This window comes from Rhinolophus hipposideros, assembly GCF_964194185.1.
Source record: "Rhinolophus hipposideros genome assembly, chromosome: 6".
NCBI lineage: Eukaryota > Metazoa > Chordata > Mammalia > Chiroptera > Rhinolophidae > Rhinolophus > Rhinolophus hipposideros.
This window is the reverse complement of record NC_138052.1, coordinates 34,114,909-34,135,394: the sequence shown is the minus strand read 5'-3', so window position 1 is coordinate 34,135,394 and position 20,486 is coordinate 34,114,909. Positions and strand designations below refer to the sequence as shown.

Below are 20,486 nucleotides of genomic sequence, written 5' to 3'. Positions count from 1 at the left end.
TTTACAGGTCTTCAGAAAGTTTCCTACTTTTCATTATAAAGCAGTATGTTGTGTGTGTGTGTGTGTGTGTGTGAGAGAGAGAGAGAGAGAGAGAGAGAGAGAGAGAGTTTGCCTATAGCAAAACTGATTAATATTTTTTCTCAAAGCTTTTTAAGACAAGATGAGAGCCAGACATGACATCTTCTACTCTAAAGAATTCATCTTCCATTTCCCCCTCCAAATTTTTCTTAGCTGCTGTATTTATATAAATGTATTTATAATGAATACATATATATATGCAGAGCAACTTTAAGCACATGTTAAATGTCCTTAATAATTAGCACAAATCTCACTGTTAAATATTAAATTTTATCAGCACAAATCTCACTGATAGATTTTTCTGCCTTTTCATGTCTTCTGGTCATGTATTTTGAACACAAAATGTTTTAAGATAGAAGAAGAATATGGGAAGTTAGCCTAATTACGATTGTGTTCTTTGATCCATAATTTATGGCAAATGACATCTAGCAGTTTAATTAAAATAAACATTTAATGAATGCATATTGAGTTCATTCCCTGGTGATGCAAATTTTAGATATTCTAGTATAGCAATGAAATTCTGATAGTAGTGCATTTTTTTAATTATAAAATTAAAATGGTAATAGTGAACTAAAATCTTTAAATGTGAAATAATTAAAAATTAGGGCTAATACTCTACCCTTTACCTATAATTCTGTACAGCATAAATAACAAGTCAAACTCTCTACAGTGAAAAGGGACTGTATAGTTTATGTGAGAAAGAGACAGTGTTTAAATATTGAGTTTCTGATATCAACTCTGGGACCAACATGATTGTTAAAAATTCAGCCCATGTTAGGAGTGATGCAACCTAAACACATTATCTTTTAAAATGATTCAATTGTTGCAATTTAGCTTCATGTTACTACACTCAAGGCCTAGCTTGTTTCTTCTGATTTAATGTATTTCAATTGAATTTTCAAATTCCTCTCCTCATTTTTGTTTAAATGTGATGCTTTTATAACAACTCTATAAGAAGTCAATATCCAATTTAAATTTTTTTCTGGTACAAAACTCGGAACTTATATTGTGTGATGACTTCATTGCTTGGAAATAATTCAATGTGTGGCTTTGCTCTTGACATAGAAATTCAATATGCTTCCATGAAGATCCAGTAGAAACAGAGTGAGTTTATAAAATAATTGTTACTATTTCATAATGAAGATACTTTATAAGGCATTTACATTGCCTCTCAATCACTATGGCAATAAAAAATAAAAATAACCCCCCCAAGTATTCCTATGACATGAGAGTAATACCGATTTCTTTTTTAAAGCAAACAATTTTTTTAAGTTTTTCTGATGTTTAATAACAGTTTGCTATTATTTATATTTTTATGTGCTTTTGATCAAATACAAATTTTAGTAGGGAAATAAGCAAACATTCCTAAAAATGAATTATAAACAACTGTGTTTTAGAATACTAAAAGGATTTTAAAACTTTCAATTCAGTAAAGTTAATATTTTTCCTTAATTGAAATAATGGAAAAACAAAAGTGTAGACTCATTCATGGCTTGGGGAAAATAGTCTTCATGCCCCCAAAGTCATGTTTCTTAGCAACCACTGTTGGGATCTGCTTCCACTACAGTCCTGCATGGTAGGCACCATTTTGTCTTCTTCAGAAGGTTCATCAAGACATTGGTTACTGTTAACATGTCTCAAGGTGAGTCTCTGTAAAAGATAACCAACAATCAGTGTAACATAATGTACCTTTAACTTCACTAACACATCAGATTAAATCTATTCTTTTAAGAAAAAATCTTTGTGTTTTTTTTAAAGTATAAGTATTGTGATATGTTTGTAAAAGGAACTGTGCACAAGTGGCTCTGAATTAATTATTATACAACTTCTACTGTTACAGTTTCATCATTGTCTAATACACCTTTATTTGCAGATAGTTAAACAAGTTGGCCAGCATTTATGGTGCACTGCCAGGAATTTGGGCTCCTTGCAAAAAGCCCATTTGTGATCTTGGAGTTCAGTTGAGGGTTGTAAATATTAACAAGCTTTCACAAAAGCTTAGCTTTCTTAGGCATGTGTTATTCAGTAACTATTTAGCAAACGTGCAAAGAAATGTCACAGCTGTGACCCAAATGAGCAAAACTGTTAGAGATGTTCCCATTTCAAAACACTAAACAAGCCATAGTATCTGTGGCTGGGAATTTCATTGTAGAAGAACAATTATAGCAAAGATCTACCTCACTTGATAGTACGCTATGCTCACCTTATTTTGGTTTGCATTTTTGAGAATCTTAAAACAAGTCAATATCAAATAAAAACAGGGATGTGATGGTCATATTTTTAAATATTACATCTATATTTTATTTTCTTCATAATAACAATATCAATTAATAGGCATCCTCTCAGCACCCAAATGCTGAAATGCAATTCCCAAAATTGCATCATGTTAACTTGTCATTCAATGTCTTTTCTTTCAAGTTTGTATTTACATTTTGAAAATATGTTTTTTTGACTTTCAGATAGACATTGTAAATCTCCATGCTTTATACTAATTTAGTCATACTACGATACATTTTTGCTCAGTTTCATGGGCAATGTCTAGAACCATACTATCTGAAACATCCCCCACCCTGGCCATCAGAAAAGTGTTTCAGTATTTGGGAGGTGATACGCAGGTGTACCTTGAAGAAGGCATACCACATAGTTTTGTTGCAAATTACCAAAATTAAAGGTAGACAATTTTTTTGGCTCTTGATATTACAATTGAAAGTTGGATGAAAAAAATGCAGAGAGAATGTAATGAAAGTGGTGGAAAAACACTGTCTAGACAATTGTAATATGTTTGGATTAGGACTGCAAATACCCTGGGCTACCCTGTACTGAGAAATGATGGAATGGAAAATAGGCTTATGGTGAAGATGTTTAATAGACAACAAGCAGGAAATTAAAAGAGCAAGGCTGTTAGACGTGAAGGAGATTTCAAGATTGAGGCCTCTGTTGTTGCTCTTTCAATAGATGGAATCAAGCTGTTTATACTGTAAAATGGAGAAAAGAAATGGCCAAAGATAGGCAAGAAGGTAGTTGATCTATGCTTATGATGCCAGAAATTATGTTGTTGGCTTATGAACCAACAGCCAACTTGAAAAAGACACATTGAAAACAAAACAAAAACAATTTTTTTTTTTTTTTTCTGGAAAGCCCTTGTTAAAATCAACAAAATATTCTTCATTTTTGTTATATACCTGACGGCCTTTCTGTGTATATGCCCTTTTTCAAAAAAGTTACTTATCCTTGCTTGCTTCTATTTAATTCTTTAAACAAAAAAATTATATGGCTTTAAGGATTAAGTTGAATATTTATTGTTAATTACATAAATAAGGATACTTTAAAAAATATTAGTAAGTATTTTTCTCTCTAAAAAACATGAATATTTTCTTTGAAGAAATTCATTAATAGTCAAAAGCTACAGCTCTAAAGATAACAATAAACAAACCAAAGCCCTCTCATTTTTAATGCTGTACAATAGAAAGAGCAGACATTTTAGGATCAGATATTTGTAAGTATGAATTCCTGACCTCCCACTTACTGGCTGTAAAAACTTGGGAAAGTTACAAAATCATTCTGAGGAATCAGATTCTTTGTCAGAAAAATGCTTAGTTACACTTATGAATACATAAAAATTCTCTTACCTTAACTGCTTAAAAAAAATGATCTTCAGTCAACTAACTGTAATCTCTTGGCAGCCTGATAAAGGTAAAAATCTTAACTATGTTTCTTACCATCACTTTTGGTAAAAAAAAAAAAAAAAAAAAAAAAAAAAAGACGTCTGATTGATAAACTGTAACCTCATCTAATGAACTGCATTATAAATACCTGATAGGAGCCAAAATGTGGGCTTTTCTCACTTGCAAGACTTGTTCCATTGGTTTACTTGAAGCTCTGCCTATGGAATTGTTACAGAGGTACTGTCTCCTGTGAGGCATAAGACTGTTTAAGCCAGATTGTTTCCCATGCCTGCCTAATGTGGCTCTCATCCCCTTGCACAGGACTGTCACCTGTGGAGAAGCTGGCTCCCATAAGGCTGCATGAAATGCTATGGGGGGTGATGTAAATTCTGCTCAGAGAAACAAGTTGTGGTTTCTAGCCTAGAATTCTGTAAGGAGACTTGGGAGACTGCATGTTTAGTTAAGTGTGAGAAGACCCCCGGTTGAGCCTTGTACCTACTGGGTATGGTTCTTTGAAAGCAAACTAAGATAATAAATGTAAATTGTCTTGTACACAGGTTCTCTTTGTGTAAAAGGTCTGGGTTTTTCAGCTTTCCAATGCTCATTTAGAATGCCCTTGTATCGAATGCAGTTCTAATCCAAACCATACCCCTTCTCTCCTCTCCCCACCATGCCTCCATGGTCAACCTTATCACAAGCATTCCAATCTCAGGTGTGTACTCCATAACATCTTTTAACTGGTTCATCTGATACAGAGACACTCCCTAACTTCCCGTAAGTTCTCTATCAAGATATTGGACAATGTAATATGCTTTATTTATAAAACAATAATCCCCTTAACATCAAGAACTAGGACATGTTCTTAATTGCACGTTTTATGAGAATTCTATACTATTGTTTTTTTTTACTTAAACTGAATAATGGTTCATTTTATTGCTTAATGCAAATATACTTAGAAATCTTAAAAGTGAGAAATAAAAGGTACACTTTTTAAAAAGCTTTTATTATTATAATTATACCACTTAATCAACCACAAATAAATGCTTAGAATAATTTACTTCATATAGTTATTGTAAAATATCTTAATCTTCAATAATGTATTGGCTTAAAGTTTCAACTTAAACAAATGAATTCCAGAAAGTGTATGTTATATCTGCATACAAGCAAAGTATCTGAATTAAAATGAACAAAATTAAATAATTTCAATGTTCCACAAAAATCCATTTTTGGCTATGTTAATTTTCTTATTGATTTTTCAGCTCTAATGCAAAATCTATTGTCATATAGACATGGCTGTAATTAGCCTAAAAAAGTGCTAATATGTCATATATATTCCATCAATTATATGTAATGATGAATATATATTTGAAATAAAAAAACGAAAATAATCTATTAGTTATATATTAAACCCTAATTAATATATGCACACTCCAAATTAAAGAGCAGCTAAGCAGTAAAAGACAAAAATAACTCCATGGAGAAATGACACATAAATATTTTTCTTAAGCACATTTTAAAGAAGTTTGTAGGTTTTAATAACAAAACATAGCAAAAATACTAAACTAATATTAATAAAGTCTGCAACACAAACCTCCAAGAATTATTAGAGAACATAATCAGTAGTATTCTCAAAAATATTTCTAAAAACTTCCATTCTTGTATAGTTTCTTAGTAGCCATTTTTGCAAAGGGCTATCATTACACATTTCCACAGTGGGCTGTTGGGAGCCATCAGCTACTTTGCTTACTGAGAGACAGGACTGGGTGATTATGTGAAGAAGAGTGTAAGTCTGTTTGACAAAGAAAATAATGAGTAACAACAGAACCAAGTACAAAGGCAGTAATAAATCAATCATTCCTGACAACATACAATTTCTACTGGATAAGAATGGAAGGCACACGTCAAAATAATTGTATCAATGGAGCTGTGAGCCACATCCTTTTAGATGGCTTTAATATTAACTGTATTTGGTAGAAGTAAATGAAGACAAAACAGAGAATATGGAGAAAAGCCTGAGATCAAGTGATGAAAATTTTTGATAGAAAAGGTTATATTCTCAGTGTTTGTTCCAGTAATGAAATGCTTTTAGTGCTACTGAGTTGTTTTGTGAGTGGAGTCAAAACCATTGACAAGTCCAGTTTTCAGTTATGGTCTTTGGCCTCCTCTTTCCTTTGCTCTAAATTTATTTTGTACTCAAATAGTTTCCACTGTGTTTTCACCGGGCTAACATGGTGGTGTTAAAACAGGATCAAATACATGGTGATGGAAGGAGAACTGACTCTGCGTGATGAACACACAATGTGATATATAGATGATGTGTTACAGAACTGTACACTTGAAACCTATGTAACTTTACTAACCACTATCACCCCAATACATTTGATTTTAAAAAGAAACTGTCCTACATATGTATTGCAACATTCATCTGAATGTCAATTACAAAATTAATGAAGAAAGGAAAAAGAAAAAGATCAACTTCACTTGGGCTCTTAATTTGACTTATTTCTCCAAATACAATTTGTAATTATTTGTTGGTTTCTTGTTTTCCATCTATTTCCTCAGAAAAAGCATAAATTCCAGGAAAGCCTGGGACCATAACTACCAACAGCATCAAGCCCAGACCCCGCACACAGGAGGCCCTGTGTAAGTTAGTTGATTAAACCACTTAGTGAAAGGCCAATGCTGAAACTACATTCTGATAATTAAACACATCTCTTGGACACTTTAATAGACACAAATCATTGGATTTTCCATGTCAAGGACTAACTTTCTACACTAAAATCATAGATAAAAGATTTAATAAAGATAGGAGAGGTAACATTATCATATACAATAAATTTAATTTGTAAAAGAACACTGTTCAGTATATAGTTTGATTTATTAAAGAGATTAATTTTGGGGTGAGCATGGTTTAAAATCCAAACTTGAATTCCTATCTACGAGTATACTGTTTACAATCTGTACGTTTGATAAACCTCTACCCTCAGAGACTTTTCTTTTTGCAACAAACTTTTCTTGTTAAGTTTCATGTTGACATCAAAGATCCCAGTGTTAGTGATTGTGAATTTCATGTGTCATTAAAAAGAAAAATAAATTATGAACTCTTCCTTGGTTTGAAACAAAACTTGATTTTACTTAATGCTCAGCAAATGTAACTTCAGAACATGAAGAAGGTATAAAAATTTCCATACGAAATACATTTGTAATATATTCCCCCAAAAATATTTATCACTTGAATCACCATGAAAAAAAAAAATCCAAAGAACTTTCACTCCAGGTACTTCCCAAAAGCCATAAAGTTGTTATTCAAAATGTTAAGTATGATCTCCTTGTTATCTGTGCATTTGTTAGAATACAAGGAGTATTCTAAAAAACAACTGTACATGTTTAACAAATAAGAACTCAAGTTGCAATACTAAATTATTAAAATTCTTATTCACTAATTGATTCTACATAAGAAATCACAGGTATGGGTCAATGGGAATATGGAAAGGTAATACTTGCTAATATAGGCAGCATTCAAAAGGCAAATCAAGCAACTGTTTTTATTAGGAATGCTACTCAGGGAAATGGCTACATTGCCAGTTACAGATCACTTACCTTGAAATTATATTCCCATTTACCTGCTTTCTGATAAAGGTAAATAAAAGGGATATTAAGTAAAGTCTAAATATAAGCTTCTGTGATTTCAGTAAATATCAATCCAATATATTTTACCTACTGAAAAAAAAAATCCTTACATTGTGACTCTCTTAAACATTTAATACAGATGGATATTGAATTCATAGCAAGTAATTTCTCAGTCAACATGCACAGTCATGAAAAACAAGACTAATTTTTAGCATCATATTTTGCTCCCTTTTTTTTCCTTTGTTGCATAGCGTTTGTCAAGCATAAGTGTGCTGTTCTAAAATTAGATTGTCACATTGTATGTAGCTGCCTGGATGTTCAAAAAGAAATGTGATTATGTGCACTTATTTCAGGAAAATATACATTTCAGAAGGATTGGAACACAGTTGCGATGTTCAAATATAAGAAAACCTGAATAAAATAGAATGGATGAATGCCAGACCTTTATAAAAATACTTTAAAAAATGTTTCAGTGAGATAAAACACATGATTTTTTTCCCCTTTGTGGTTTAACTCTGTGGCAGTGAGCTTTCATAGCACCAAAATGTTCAGGTAATTTATTCAGGAGATTCTAGACCAGGTGAGGATTATGCAGTTTTGCTGATGATGTTCAGGGGCCCCAAATTGAACATGATTGGCCAGGTATAAGGTGATACCAAAATAAGTTAATGGTTGTGTTATTTAAGAAATATACTTTGGTGATTTATTGTTTGGAACGAAATTATAGGACAAGCTAGAAAATAGTGTGAGGAAACCATGGATGGTAAACATTTAAAAATCTACAGGAGAGTTCAAACCAATGAGAGTTTTCCTACCCCAAATGCCAATAGCATCTCCTTGAGAAATACTGGTATAGCAGCTCTGACTCAACTCATCTTGTGACCAAACACTCTTTTCTCTGCTTGCTTCAGCTTCAGTGATGTTAAAAGCTTTATCCCAGGAGAAAGAGAACAGAATGGAGGAAGCCACCTGGCACAAGTGTTGTTTTGATCACATGACTAATCGTGATGTTCTTTTAGCAGAAATTCAAAACCATAGAAAAGATTAGTAGGGTTTTACACAACCCCTTCTAATCTGAGCCCAATCATCAGATGGAATTCAGATTAGATTTAGACCAAATCAGTTCTTCCTAAATTTTGTAGGTTATAAGGATCTAGGGGTATGATAGCTGTAGATTATGGAGTTTCTTTTTGACGTGATGCAAACATTCTAAAATTGATTGTGGTGGTTGTTGCACATGTTTGTGAATATCCTAGAAACCACTGAACTGTACACCTTGGTAGGTAAATCGTAAAATGTGTGAATTATATCTCAATAAAGCTGCTTTAAATATGGGGGAGAAAAAGAAGTATTTAGTTAAGGAAGTGGAACACTGTATTTCAAATCAAAATTGACCAAAGGCGTATATTGATTGCCAGCATATGTTTAGTTTCATTCAAATAAACATAAATGCAAATATATATTAATTAATTATAATATGAATATGTATAGCTACAGTTTGTAAACAATTAGACCATAGTGACAAAGTAGTTTTATAATTGCCACTTTGTCTAAATTAACAGCATTTATTGCAAAATTTTTTCCAATGATTAAGGAAAGGAGAAATTCTATGTAAATAAATTTTGATACCACAAATAATTGATAATATTTAATTACTTTTTTCATTTATAATATTGTAAATTTAGCTTATTAGATCATCATCATTGAAATCATCTAGTTGTTTCTAGTGTTTCAGTGACTTCAACAGAATGTAATATAGTGGAAAGAATACTGGATTGAGTGCCAGAAACCTGGAGTGTACAAACCCAGAGATGACATTTAAATACTCTAAGCTTATGTTTACTAATGTGAAGAACACAAATAAGAATAATATTATAGAATTGCATGCAAAAACATAATAAATTATAGCTAATCAATAAACTTCATTGCCTTCTATTCTACTCCACTCATCTAAGTAAACAAACCAGCTGGAGAGACTCCATGTTTTGAGACTTTATAAGACTGGTTCAATTTTTCTTTGGCTATTCCAACAAATCTATTTCTATTTATGACTAGCTTTTCTAAGATTGAAAGGACTCCAGGAGATACGGTGATGGACTATTTCAGCTGTTCACACTGTGAGATTCACAATTGTACTGATAACTAGCTTTCTTTGAATACTTTATTAGGACCTAAACCCTGCCTCTGCCGCTGGCAGGGTGATCTTTGTGTTTTAGAGTCTTCCTAATAAAGGATGAAAGAAGAGAACTTTAAGGTAAGTTTCAGCTCTGTAATTCTGTGAACTCCATCAAGTTTTATTCTGCTTTGAAACTGCACCACCTCAGAAATTTCTCAAAGAAGAGTAAATTTGCCTTTGGTTGCAATAGATAAAGAATAAATTAAAGAAGCAGCAAGCAGCACTTGTCTACTTTCCACTGGTTGGAAAATAAGAAGATTAGTGCTACTTGTCAGTTACTCCTCTTTTCCATCTCAGCACCTCCCCTTTCGCCTCCTTTTCCCTCCCCCATCTATGCTAGAGGCTTGATCATTTTCCAAAGTATATGTATGCCTTTTCCTAGCTTTGCAATATTTTTCAACAGTGTATAAAATGACTAAGGAAGATAAGTAGAAGTTTGACCATAGTCTAGAACTTTCCTTCTCACTCTTTTAAAATTGTATGTGAATAACCTGGCGATTTTTGTTAAAATATAGACTCTGATTTAGTGTGTCTAGAGTGGAATGTCAGAGTCCTCATTTCTAATAAGTTCCCAGGTAATGCTGTTAGTCCTAGAATCACACTTTGGGTAACAGTTATTGGGATTATTCTGTACACTAAAGTGACTCTAAAACTAACACTTAAAGAAAAGTTAATCATAAAAAATAAATATTATAAATCAATTTCATTAAAAAAGGCCATCTGAATTTTTCTGACTTCTTCACAAACAAAACCAAAAAAATTCCAGAAAGGCAATATATCATTCCTCAATTATTCCATTCTCTTGTGACTTCTCTACATTACAATTTATACATTTTTTAAATTTTACATTATGCTTTAGAATTTTTAATTTAGAAAGTAAAAATCACAATTATATTTGAAAACATAAACATAAACATAAACATATAAGACAGTAAATTAAACTATGTATATACTTTTAAGATGATTTAGACAGTTTATTTAAAAATAAATATTTGTCAATAACTATGACATATTATAAGCTTTTTTGTATCTGTTTTAGAAACAAATCTCACAATGATACGAAATATTATAATGCCCTAAAAATACTGCAATACATAACTCTTAGTCATACAAACTAATAAATTAGAAAAAATTAAAAAAAGCATTTCTGTATCTTAGGTGAAGCAACCCATTTTTTTTTTCACTTTTCTTTCAAATTCCCTTGGTATTCAACAATCTTGCTACTAAATGATAAAAATATAAACGAGAACATGTGCCTAATTACCAACAATAGTTATTTCAGAAATGAATAAATTTGAATCACGTCATGACTATAAAAGCCATTATCCAATCAAAAATTAAAGTTTAAAGATTATAAGTGGTATTCTGAAACTCAACTATGTTTTGTCTTTTAAAAAATATGTACACTCATTCCCTTTTTCTTATAAATATATGCTATAGTTCTTTATTTGTAGCACAAGCCCAATAAAGTCTTGGGTTCCTGGTGAAAACTAAAGAGCAACAACCATAAAAAAGTTTCATTTAAAAAAATAATACTTTCAGATTGCTCCTTTTTCTATATATTTATCTGTACTTTTTCTAATGGGAGAGGTAGGGAGCTGATTAAGGACCCAGATTTACCATGTGTATTATTGAACAAAATGTCTTCTGCATTCTTAATATGAAGGGTGGTGATGACAATAGTGGAAGAGAAAAAATGATGGTCAAATAAAGAAGGTGAATACAATCAAAAGTCTGACTAGAACTCACTGGTGCAACATAGGAAGGATTCATGGTGTTTGTCCTTAATTATGTCCCAGAAGAAGAATATGTTTTATCCAGAGAGCTTGGTAATATTGTATAAATTGTAGGGCCAAAATTTAACCCTGTGTAATCAGTTTCAAATAACATAAGAATTCAGTATGCAAATTACAACGACATTCAAAATGTTTTTAAAATGAAGGCCTTGTTATTATAAAATATCAATAATAGCAACAACTCTGAAGATTGGTTTTTAAAATGTTATTCTTGCAGAATATTCTAAGCTTTCGCAGAACACTGAATTTGTGTAATTCATTTACCTCCATTGTATTATTTATCTTACAAGAATAAAATTTACTTTTTAAATAAGTCACTGACCATTTGATAATGTAGAAAATGTAAAAGAGACAACCAATTCATTTTGTTAAGCAAAGAGAACAGAAAGAAATTAAGCCGTTCCAAGGCAGCTTTCTAATGCAGGATAGTATTTCTTTTTTATTAGCTCCATCTAATGGTTGATCTGGTTTTTACACATAGCCAGGCTGCAAATTCCCAGCAGTAAATTTATTGTTTTCTCTCCTGCTCTTCTCTCCGAAAGATGTGCTACATTGCAAAGATGCTGAGTAACTGATTAGGAACATAATTAGTTTATTATTGAATTTTTCAAAGTATTTACCATTATGAAGAGCATTCACTCTAATCTTGTCAGCTTTTTCCTTTTTTCTTTAAAGTTGAGAAGCATAAATATTAGAGATTACAAGGGTAAAAAATTTAACATTTGAAAATATGTTGTTGAAAATATGAAAATCATTGAAATTGTCCGTATATGCACACCTGCGTGCACACCTCTCACATTAGCATAGCTTGCCCCTTGCCTAATTTATGTTGAGCATGTATACGTGATAACAAATACTAAGCACATAAAAAATTACTTTATTTTTCTCATTAATATTTTATGCTTATGGACTAGTTTTGCAAATCTGACTTATATGATAAACCATCCTAATGTTATCAAATATGTGCATGCATGCTTGAAAATGCAGTTCTTACAATGCAGAGAAAATAGAACTTGGGATTTAAATGTATTTGATATAACCGAGTTTAAGCATTAAAAAATAAGTAAATTAAGGAAAATACTATACCTCAGCATCATATTCCCATAACTGATTTCCTCTCATATGGTGGCATTTTAACATGATTACTGGTCCATTGAGTCTAGAAACATCCAAGCACAAATCATCGGTTCGGATTTCTTTGTCAGCAGTATAAGAAAATACCTGCAAATATAAAATTCAGCTATAAAATAACATCTTATTAAAAACAAGAAAGTCACTGAATAGCAGATTTATCTGTTGAAGCTTTCATATTAGATAAACTTATGTTTTCAAATGATCTCTGCTGAATGATCTTGAGAAAGCTAGTTCACTTCTCTGAATCCTTCTGCAAAATAGGGAGAATATCATGTTTTATAAGGTATTTGCGAAGCCTCAGTTTAACAAATTTATGAAATGCTTATTATTTGCTGGTACTGTATTTCCTGCACTATGCTGGCCTTATAAAGCTCACAACAGGTTCAATAAAAGGAAGTTTGTAAACTGTGTGGAGCTCAATAAAGGATAGTCCTTGTTCCCACCACGATATGACCGATTCCTCACTCTAGGGGCAATGATGTTTTCCAAAAGGAAGTTTATTTTTTTCTTTCTGTCATGTAAATGCATCACATAAATTTTATTAAATATTTTCAGTGGATTCCTAAAGTTTGTAGAATTAACTTCTCTAGAGAGCTCATTAAAGGTAGGCTCTATGCTTATCTTTCTCATCGTTTTGGCTGGGCTTAACTACATTTCTTCTCAAAATATCTAAGAAATGTCAAAGTGGTTTGTAGACTCATTGTTAGCTAATTCAAACTGATACTATATAATCTCTATTACTTTGTTCCTGGTGTGAATAATTTATAACATTGACTATTAAAGTTTCATGAGCGCTATTAAGAACATAATTATAAAAAGTTATTTTCTTCCATTAGCTGTGATAACTATGGTTCAATATTCTATGGGTATCTTTTCTCCTTGTAATGTCAAGAGGGAGTGAAATAAGAAAAGTGATCCCTAGGTCTTTTTGTTTTCCAAAGCAGTCTGATGAAATTGGAATAAGTCAGCTGTACAAATCACTTATAAACTCTCGGGCCCTAGTCGTTTTTTTTTTTTGTTTATTTGTTTGTTAAAGTTTATCGGGGCGACAATTGTTAGTAAAGTTACATAGATTTCAGGTGTACAATGCTGTATTACATCATCTATAAATCCCATTGTGTGTTCACCACCCAGAGTCAGTTCTCATTCATCACCATATATATGATCCCCTTTTCATTCTAGTCTTTAAGCTGATCAAGTTAGTCTTGAAAGGACTGCTGTGACAGCACTGCTACTTGGGCTTTTTTTCTGAAAAACACTGGAAGTTGTAAAAGGAAGGTGCAAAGTCAATGATGAAGCCCAAATACCCTCTTAAGGCAACATCATAAAAGGAAATTCTTCACAAAGGTTATACTCATACATTCTGCACAATATAAAAACTGAGAAGTATATGTAGTTCCTTTAATTGAACCATATAAAATATATCATAGACTTCACGGTAAGAAATTCAGAAAAAAGAATTTTTATCTTTAATATTTTTAATGTTCACATTTTTAATGGAAAATACAAGTAACCAAGTTAAGAATAAAAGAAACACCCACCAAATATAAATATTTGCATCCTTCCCATACATAGTTAGTATTTTTTTAATAGAACTATAGTAGTTCCCCCTTCTCCATGGTTTTGCTTTCTGTGGTTTCAGTCACCTACAGTCAACTGCTGTCAGAAAATATTAAATGGAATCCAGAAATAAACAATTCATATACATTTTTTTTTCTTTTTGGGGGTGGCGTGGAGAGTGGGCAGAATTAATTAAGAGCAACGTTGGGGATTGGGCACAGCAGGACTAGGTGTGGTAAGAAACTGGTGGGAAATAGGTAATAGAAAACCTGTGGCATGGTCTGGTGCACCCAACTGAGAATGACGAGGACTGTGGTGAAATGGAGACTGCATGTCCACCTGGATCCTGAATCTGATACCGCTTCTACACTAGCCATGTGTGCAGGGGAGCTGTCAGAGTCAGCTGGCGTGGTCCTCTTCCGCAACTTGCCCCAGAGATAATGCCCTGGGTAAGAATGCATGTGGGGCCTACACATCCCGGAAGAGAAGCTCATCTTGCTCCAAGTTGAGTTGTCCGTTTGGGTGCCACAGAGGATACGCTGGGTATGGGTCTAGCCAAGTGTGGTACATACACCAGCCTGCATTGTGAGCCTGGCTGACTTGTACGTTTACAGAAGATTCAGTGAATATGTGGTCTGATGAAAGAGGAAAGAGGAAACTAAAGGCTCAGGGTGGTGGTGTGGGGTTGTCAGGGAGACCTAAGTGCAAGTCACTTATTAGCCAGGCAGCCTTAGAAAAGTGAATGGGGTAATGCAGCCTTCCTCAGGGGCTATTGTTAAAAAGGCACTCTAACTTGGCAACTCTCACGGTTTGGCTGTTTCTGAGGCCACCTCTGGAATGATTTCCAGGGACCCATGCCCACGCTGTTGCATCACCACCAGCACATAAAGTGGGTGTGGGTGTGTCAACAATTCATACATTTTAAATTGCATGCCATTCTGAGTAGTGTGATGAAGTCTCAAACTGCCCTGCTCCTTCCCGCCCCTTTGTCCAGCTTATCCATGCTGCACATGCTCCCTGCCCCTTAGCCACTTAGTAGTCCCCTTAGTTATCAAATCTTCTGTCATTGTATCACTATGCACGTGTTTAAGTAACCCTTATTTTATTGTTGTAATTGTTCTATTTTATTATTAGTTATTGATGTTAATCTCTTACTGTGTCTAATTTATAAATTAAACATTATCATAAGCATATGTGAATAGGAATAAAAACATAGTATATGAGGTCTGATAATTAGGCTTGAGAACTTGTTGCAAGGATGTTGCTAAACTTTGTTGATATCAGAGGGATTATTCATTATGAATTTGTACCAAGTGGACGAATAGTTAACCAAGTTTACTAGTTGGAAGTGCTGAAAAGGCTGCATGTGAAAGCTAGATGACCTGAACTTTTCACCAACAATTCTTGGCTCTTGCATCACGACAATGCACCAGTTCACACAGCACTGTCTGTGAGGGAGTTTTTAGCCAGTAAACAAATAACAGTATTGCAACATCCTCCCTACTCACCTGATCTGTTCCCCAATGACTTCTTTCTTCATGCAAAGATAAAGGAAATATTGAAAGGAAGACATTTTGATGACATTCAGTACTTCGAGGGTAATACAATGACAGCTCTGATGGCCAGTCCAGAAAAAGAGTTCCAAAATTGCTTTGCAGGGTGGAATAGGTGCTGGCATTGGTGCATAGCTTCCCAAGGGGAGTACTTCAAAGGTGACCATAGTGACATTCTGCAATGAGGCATGTAGCCCTTTTTCTAGGATGTTTGCAAACTTAATTGTCTGACCTCATTATAGGTCAGTACTATCCATGGTTTCAGACATCCACTGGGCGTCTTGCAACATATCCCCCATGGAAACTGGGAGACTACTGTAAAAATATATTTAATTAAATAACTCAGTCTGGTAGGAAACTTTGACCTGAGGGAGGAAAATTTCAAGAGAAATTTATTTGCCCATTATAGGCTTATTTCAATGTGAAGAATAATTTTCCACAATGAAATCACTTTATTTTAGTTGTGTATGGATGCCAATGTAAATGGAGACACCAAAGCATCCATATTCATCATTAATTTTGCATGAATGCAATCATTGCCTGAGCAATGATTCTCCTCAGATTTCTTAGGATAATTTGGAAACTACCTGTTGAAAGTTCTAGAGAGCAGTCTACCATGGTTTTTGTTCCTTAATTTCTAATTTTGATTGATTTTTTGGTCAATTAGTAGATATCTTAAGTAATTTTCATTCAAGGAATTTATACTTGTAGAATAATTTTGCATACATATTATATATATATTAATACAATATATAATATATATAGTTATATATATTATATATATTTATCTTTGGCGTTTGCACTTGAAAAAAAGGTAACTGATGTTAAAATGACTGCTCCACAGATATTTTTTTTTAACATCTGCAGAAAATACTTTCATTGTCTTCTGGCATTAATGTAAAACTAGGATTACATGTGTTTTTTTTTGTACCTGAGAATCTCATTTTTATGCTTGACTGTCTCTAGGATGTTTATTACTCTATATAATAGTAAAAAGTGAATGTTAGTACATGCGTGTCTTTCTTGATTTTATCTGGATATTAGTTTGATCTCAAATATTTATCTTTTATGTCTATCATCTTTTTACTCATAATTTTCATCTTTGTGCTTTTTCATATCTCCTATTGTACAACGTTCATGGAATTCACTTTGGGATAGACTGAAATATTATACCCAAAATACTTTCTAGAGATCTCAGTGCACAGAAGCATTCAGTAACTGATATTTCACATTATTGGAGTTAATCTCCCAGGTGTGGCTTTGTATATAGATTCCTGCCTTGATTATATGCCCTGTATCCAAAGAATTTTTGGACAGGAGCTCAGCAGGTTTTGCTCTTGCTGGTGTGCCTACCTCTTAGTTCCCTCCACAGTCCTGAAGTTGGGGGGTGGTGCTTTAATGACTTATGACAGACTTTCCTGACACTTTTCAGCACAATACCATCTCCATATATCATCACCCTTTAGAGTCACCACTTCTGAGTTCCTTGTGACTTTGGGGACAACTTCACATCTCTTTAGTTTTCCTAAGAAGCAGCAGCTCCCCGTGACGATAGCCTGTTGCCTGTGTCAATATCCCTAGTAGATTCTCTCAGTTGGTGTATGTAGTTCTTAGTAGAATACCTGCCCAGTCTCTGTCTTGCTGTAGTTAAAGGCTTTATTCCCAACCACGTAAAATATTTCAAACTTGAACACATATGAAACGTATTAATTTAAACTATCACACACGTAGATGAGTTTACAAGATTGATTCCTACATAAATGAAATGTGATTATATATTCTTTTACAAAAATTGGAAACTAATTCTCCCTTTCTAGTTACCATTCAAATTGCTTTTTTATTGGTTACCGATACGTATTCTTACTAAACCAGAATTGAGTTACACAAAGGCTAGATTTAGCATTTATTTTCAGTTGTTTCAATGCCAGATTGGCTCTAATGACAACTGATGAAATCACAGTCTAATCACTTTAAGCTAAGATGACTAGAAGCAGAGTAAAATAATCAATCTCTGTGTTCTTCCACCCATTATAGAAGAGGAACAGGAAGAAGTAACATTAATTGAGCACCTATCTGTGTTAGAAAACATGTGGATAGGATTCATATATACTATATTATATAAATTTGCTCTTTTGTTACATTGTGCAATTATATTTATATTCCTGTGAATGTATACCAACTTATAGTACTGTAAAGCATAATAAATAGAGCTCTTTTCATGAGCTGTATGAATGCAATAATTTACAGGGCTTTGAAAATCTGTTTTACACCTAAGCTTCAGATTTGTTTAAACACAAAAAATTATGAACTATTTAGCATTACATATCGTCCTTTGTAGCTAGCTCTACAAAGAACCACTAAAAAGGCCATTTTTACTGAATTATTTTAAGTTCAGCTACCTTATAAGAAGTGACGGAGCCTGTGTTCCATTTTGTGGACCCTATTAATTATTATGCATTCCAAAGACTATTTTGATTTCTGTAACAACTCAGTTTTTATTGTCTCTTATTGTATTTTAATTTGCCAGGGCTACCATAACAAAGTACCACCAGATGGCTTAAACAACAGACACTTATTTCCTCAGAGTACTGGAGGCTAGAAGTCCAAGATCAATATTTCAGCAGGATTGGTTTCTTCTGTGAACCTCTCCCCTTGTACAGGTGGCCATCTTCTCCCTGCGTCTTCACATGGTCTTCCTTCTGTGTCCTAATCACTTCTTATACGGATCACAGCCCTATTAGATTAGGGTCCACCACATCTCATTTTACCTTAATTCCATCTTGAAGATTCTATCTCCACATATAGTCATATTCTGAGGCACTGAAATTAGGACATCAACACACAAATTTTTGGAAAGGGACACAATTCAGCCCATAATGCCTAATAAACCTTTAAAACATACTGAAAGAGATAATGTATCTTTCCTTACGTCTTGATGAAAACTACAGGGTGTAAGATTTTTTTCTTCTCACTTGTCATGGTCTCCTGGGGTTCATTTCAGAAACTGAAATGAATGGTCTGTTTAATGGTCTGTAGAATGGTCTGTTTAATATTATTAGTTGAAACTCTGAATGAAATGTACCACCAAATCTTCTCCCCTTTTCTAAAGTGGTTGCTTTAGGTTGGAAGTCTGCAGTGGGAAAGGGCAATGTTGACTTCCGTATTTCACCATCTTAAGTTTTTTCTTTCTTTTCCACCTCCCTTCCACTCCCAAATTCCTCCAGACTGCTAATCAGTTTTTGATTCTGCCAGGGTGGGAAAAGTAGAGGAGCGGTCTTACTTGAACTGTCTCTCTAACTCCTTCCTGTTTTCTGGCCTGGGTGGAGATTTAAAGCTCCCTCTCCTGAGTGCTTTTGGATCGTCAGAGATTTCCATTGCCAAGCACTTCTCATTGAAATGTTGACTAAGAGGACAATATATCTTTTATAAGTAGGTCACATTTTGTGACTTGACCAATTCAGAGAGGCAAGCTGACTCAGGCAGTGCAGTCACTTCAATTTATTTGTCATAGGTCAGCGTTACCATGTGTGAGTCAGGTCACAGCCTTTCGAATTTCCCAAATTCCACATAACAGACTCGCAAAGTGGTATCCTACACAATTTGCAGGTCCCAGTGCAAAATGAAAATGCTGGAAATATTGTTCAAAAATTATTAAGACTTTCAAGCATTTGGCTGCATAGGTTACACACCGACGAAGCTGCTCCCACCTTGAGTTGTCCTCTCAGTAGCTTTGTCACCAGAAGCAAGAATCACAACCCCTCTCCTTTAGAGGGAGGGTGACTACTCTCTCCATAGGAAACCTTACAATATTCTTCACCTTCTGACATCCCCTCTTATGGGTTAAATTGTGTCCCTGCAAAAGCTATGCTAAAGTCCTAACATCTAGTACCTCCGAACGTCAACATATTTGGACATAGGGCAATAGCAGATGCAATTAGTTGTTACCCTGAGGTCATACTGGAGCAGGGCAGGTCCTTAATCTAAAATGACCCATGTCCTTATAAGAAGACAGACACTTATGGGGAGAAAGGGCCCAGTGACAACGGAGGTAGAAATTAAAGCAATGCTTCTATAAGCCATGGGATTGCAGGCAAATACCAGAAGCCAGAAGATACAAGGAATGATCCTCCCTTACAAGTTTCAGAATGAATATACCCCTCTGAAAGCTTGATTTCAGACTGGAAGCCTGAAGAACTGTGAGACAATACATTTTTGTTGTCTTAAACCATCCAGTTTGTGATTTGTTACAGCAACCCGAGGAAACACATATAGCTCCTTTTAGTCCTTATGCTGGTTGAGGGCTTTAAAATTCATGGAATCAGTTTTCCAAATTGTCATTACAAATTTTGCATAGACTTTCCTAAGTCTTATTTTAGATTTCATATCTTGGTGTCTGGACTGAAAATTATATCATCCAGTTATACTTTCCAATAGCATCAGAGCAATCATTTTTATAATCATTTTTCTATTCAAGTATATCTTCATAAAGTGGTTCTTTAGTGGGGTTAGGTGATTTACCTGCTTTTATGCATACTTTATAGAAATCACATTGATTTCTGTCTCCAAACTGATATATTCTAATGAGTCTAGGAATAATTCTCAACATATAAAGGATGATAGCCACTTCCAATCTCAATTCCTTTTAACCTTCATACTTATTTTTTTCAGAGAAGGTAAGCATTTTCATTATTTCACCTATGTATATAGTTTGTTCTGTATTTTCCATTTAGGTAAATATGCCCAACAGCATTTTATAATTTTGCAAATATCTATAATTAAAACATTGACATTTTTAAGGACTGTTGTGTGAAAGAGCTTCTAAAATATTTTATATGAAATTAATGCTTTACTGTGTCTAGACATTCTTTTAAAACAAAGCTGCATCATGCTTAAA

General features: G+C 33.7%; 1 protein-coding gene and 1 long non-coding RNA gene across 5 annotated transcripts in view; one reads left to right on the top strand and one right to left on the bottom strand.

Annotated features, from left to right (window-relative positions):
* Positions 1-513: 513 nt before the first annotated feature.
* GALNT13 (polypeptide N-acetylgalactosaminyltransferase 13) overlaps positions 514-20,486 on the bottom strand; it is a 456,823-nt gene continuing 436,850 nt past the window's right edge. The window contains exons 12-14 of one of the 4 annotated variants that reach the window (XM_081052351.1): positions 12,432-12,566; positions 5,335-5,532; positions 1,331-1,728 (exon numbers count right to left, since the gene is read on the bottom strand). In XM_081052351.1, the coding sequence (XP_080908477.1) occupies positions 5,347-5,532; positions 12,432-12,566 (321 nt within the window). In that variant the 3' untranslated portion in view covers positions 1,331-1,728; positions 5,335-5,346. Of the gene's footprint in view, positions 1,729-5,334; positions 5,533-12,431; positions 12,567-20,486 lie in introns of all 4 variants that reach the window. The other 3 variants (XM_081052350.1, XM_081052352.1, XM_081052353.1) reach the window with 3 other exon arrangements.
* LOC308499262 overlaps positions 9,563-20,486 on the top strand; it is a 28,164-nt gene continuing 17,240 nt past the window's right edge. Inside the window, exon 1 of the long non-coding RNA XR_013993566.1 lies at positions 9,563-9,627. This is a non-coding gene — a long non-coding RNA (uncharacterized lncRNA). The remainder of the gene's footprint in view (positions 9,628-20,486) is intronic.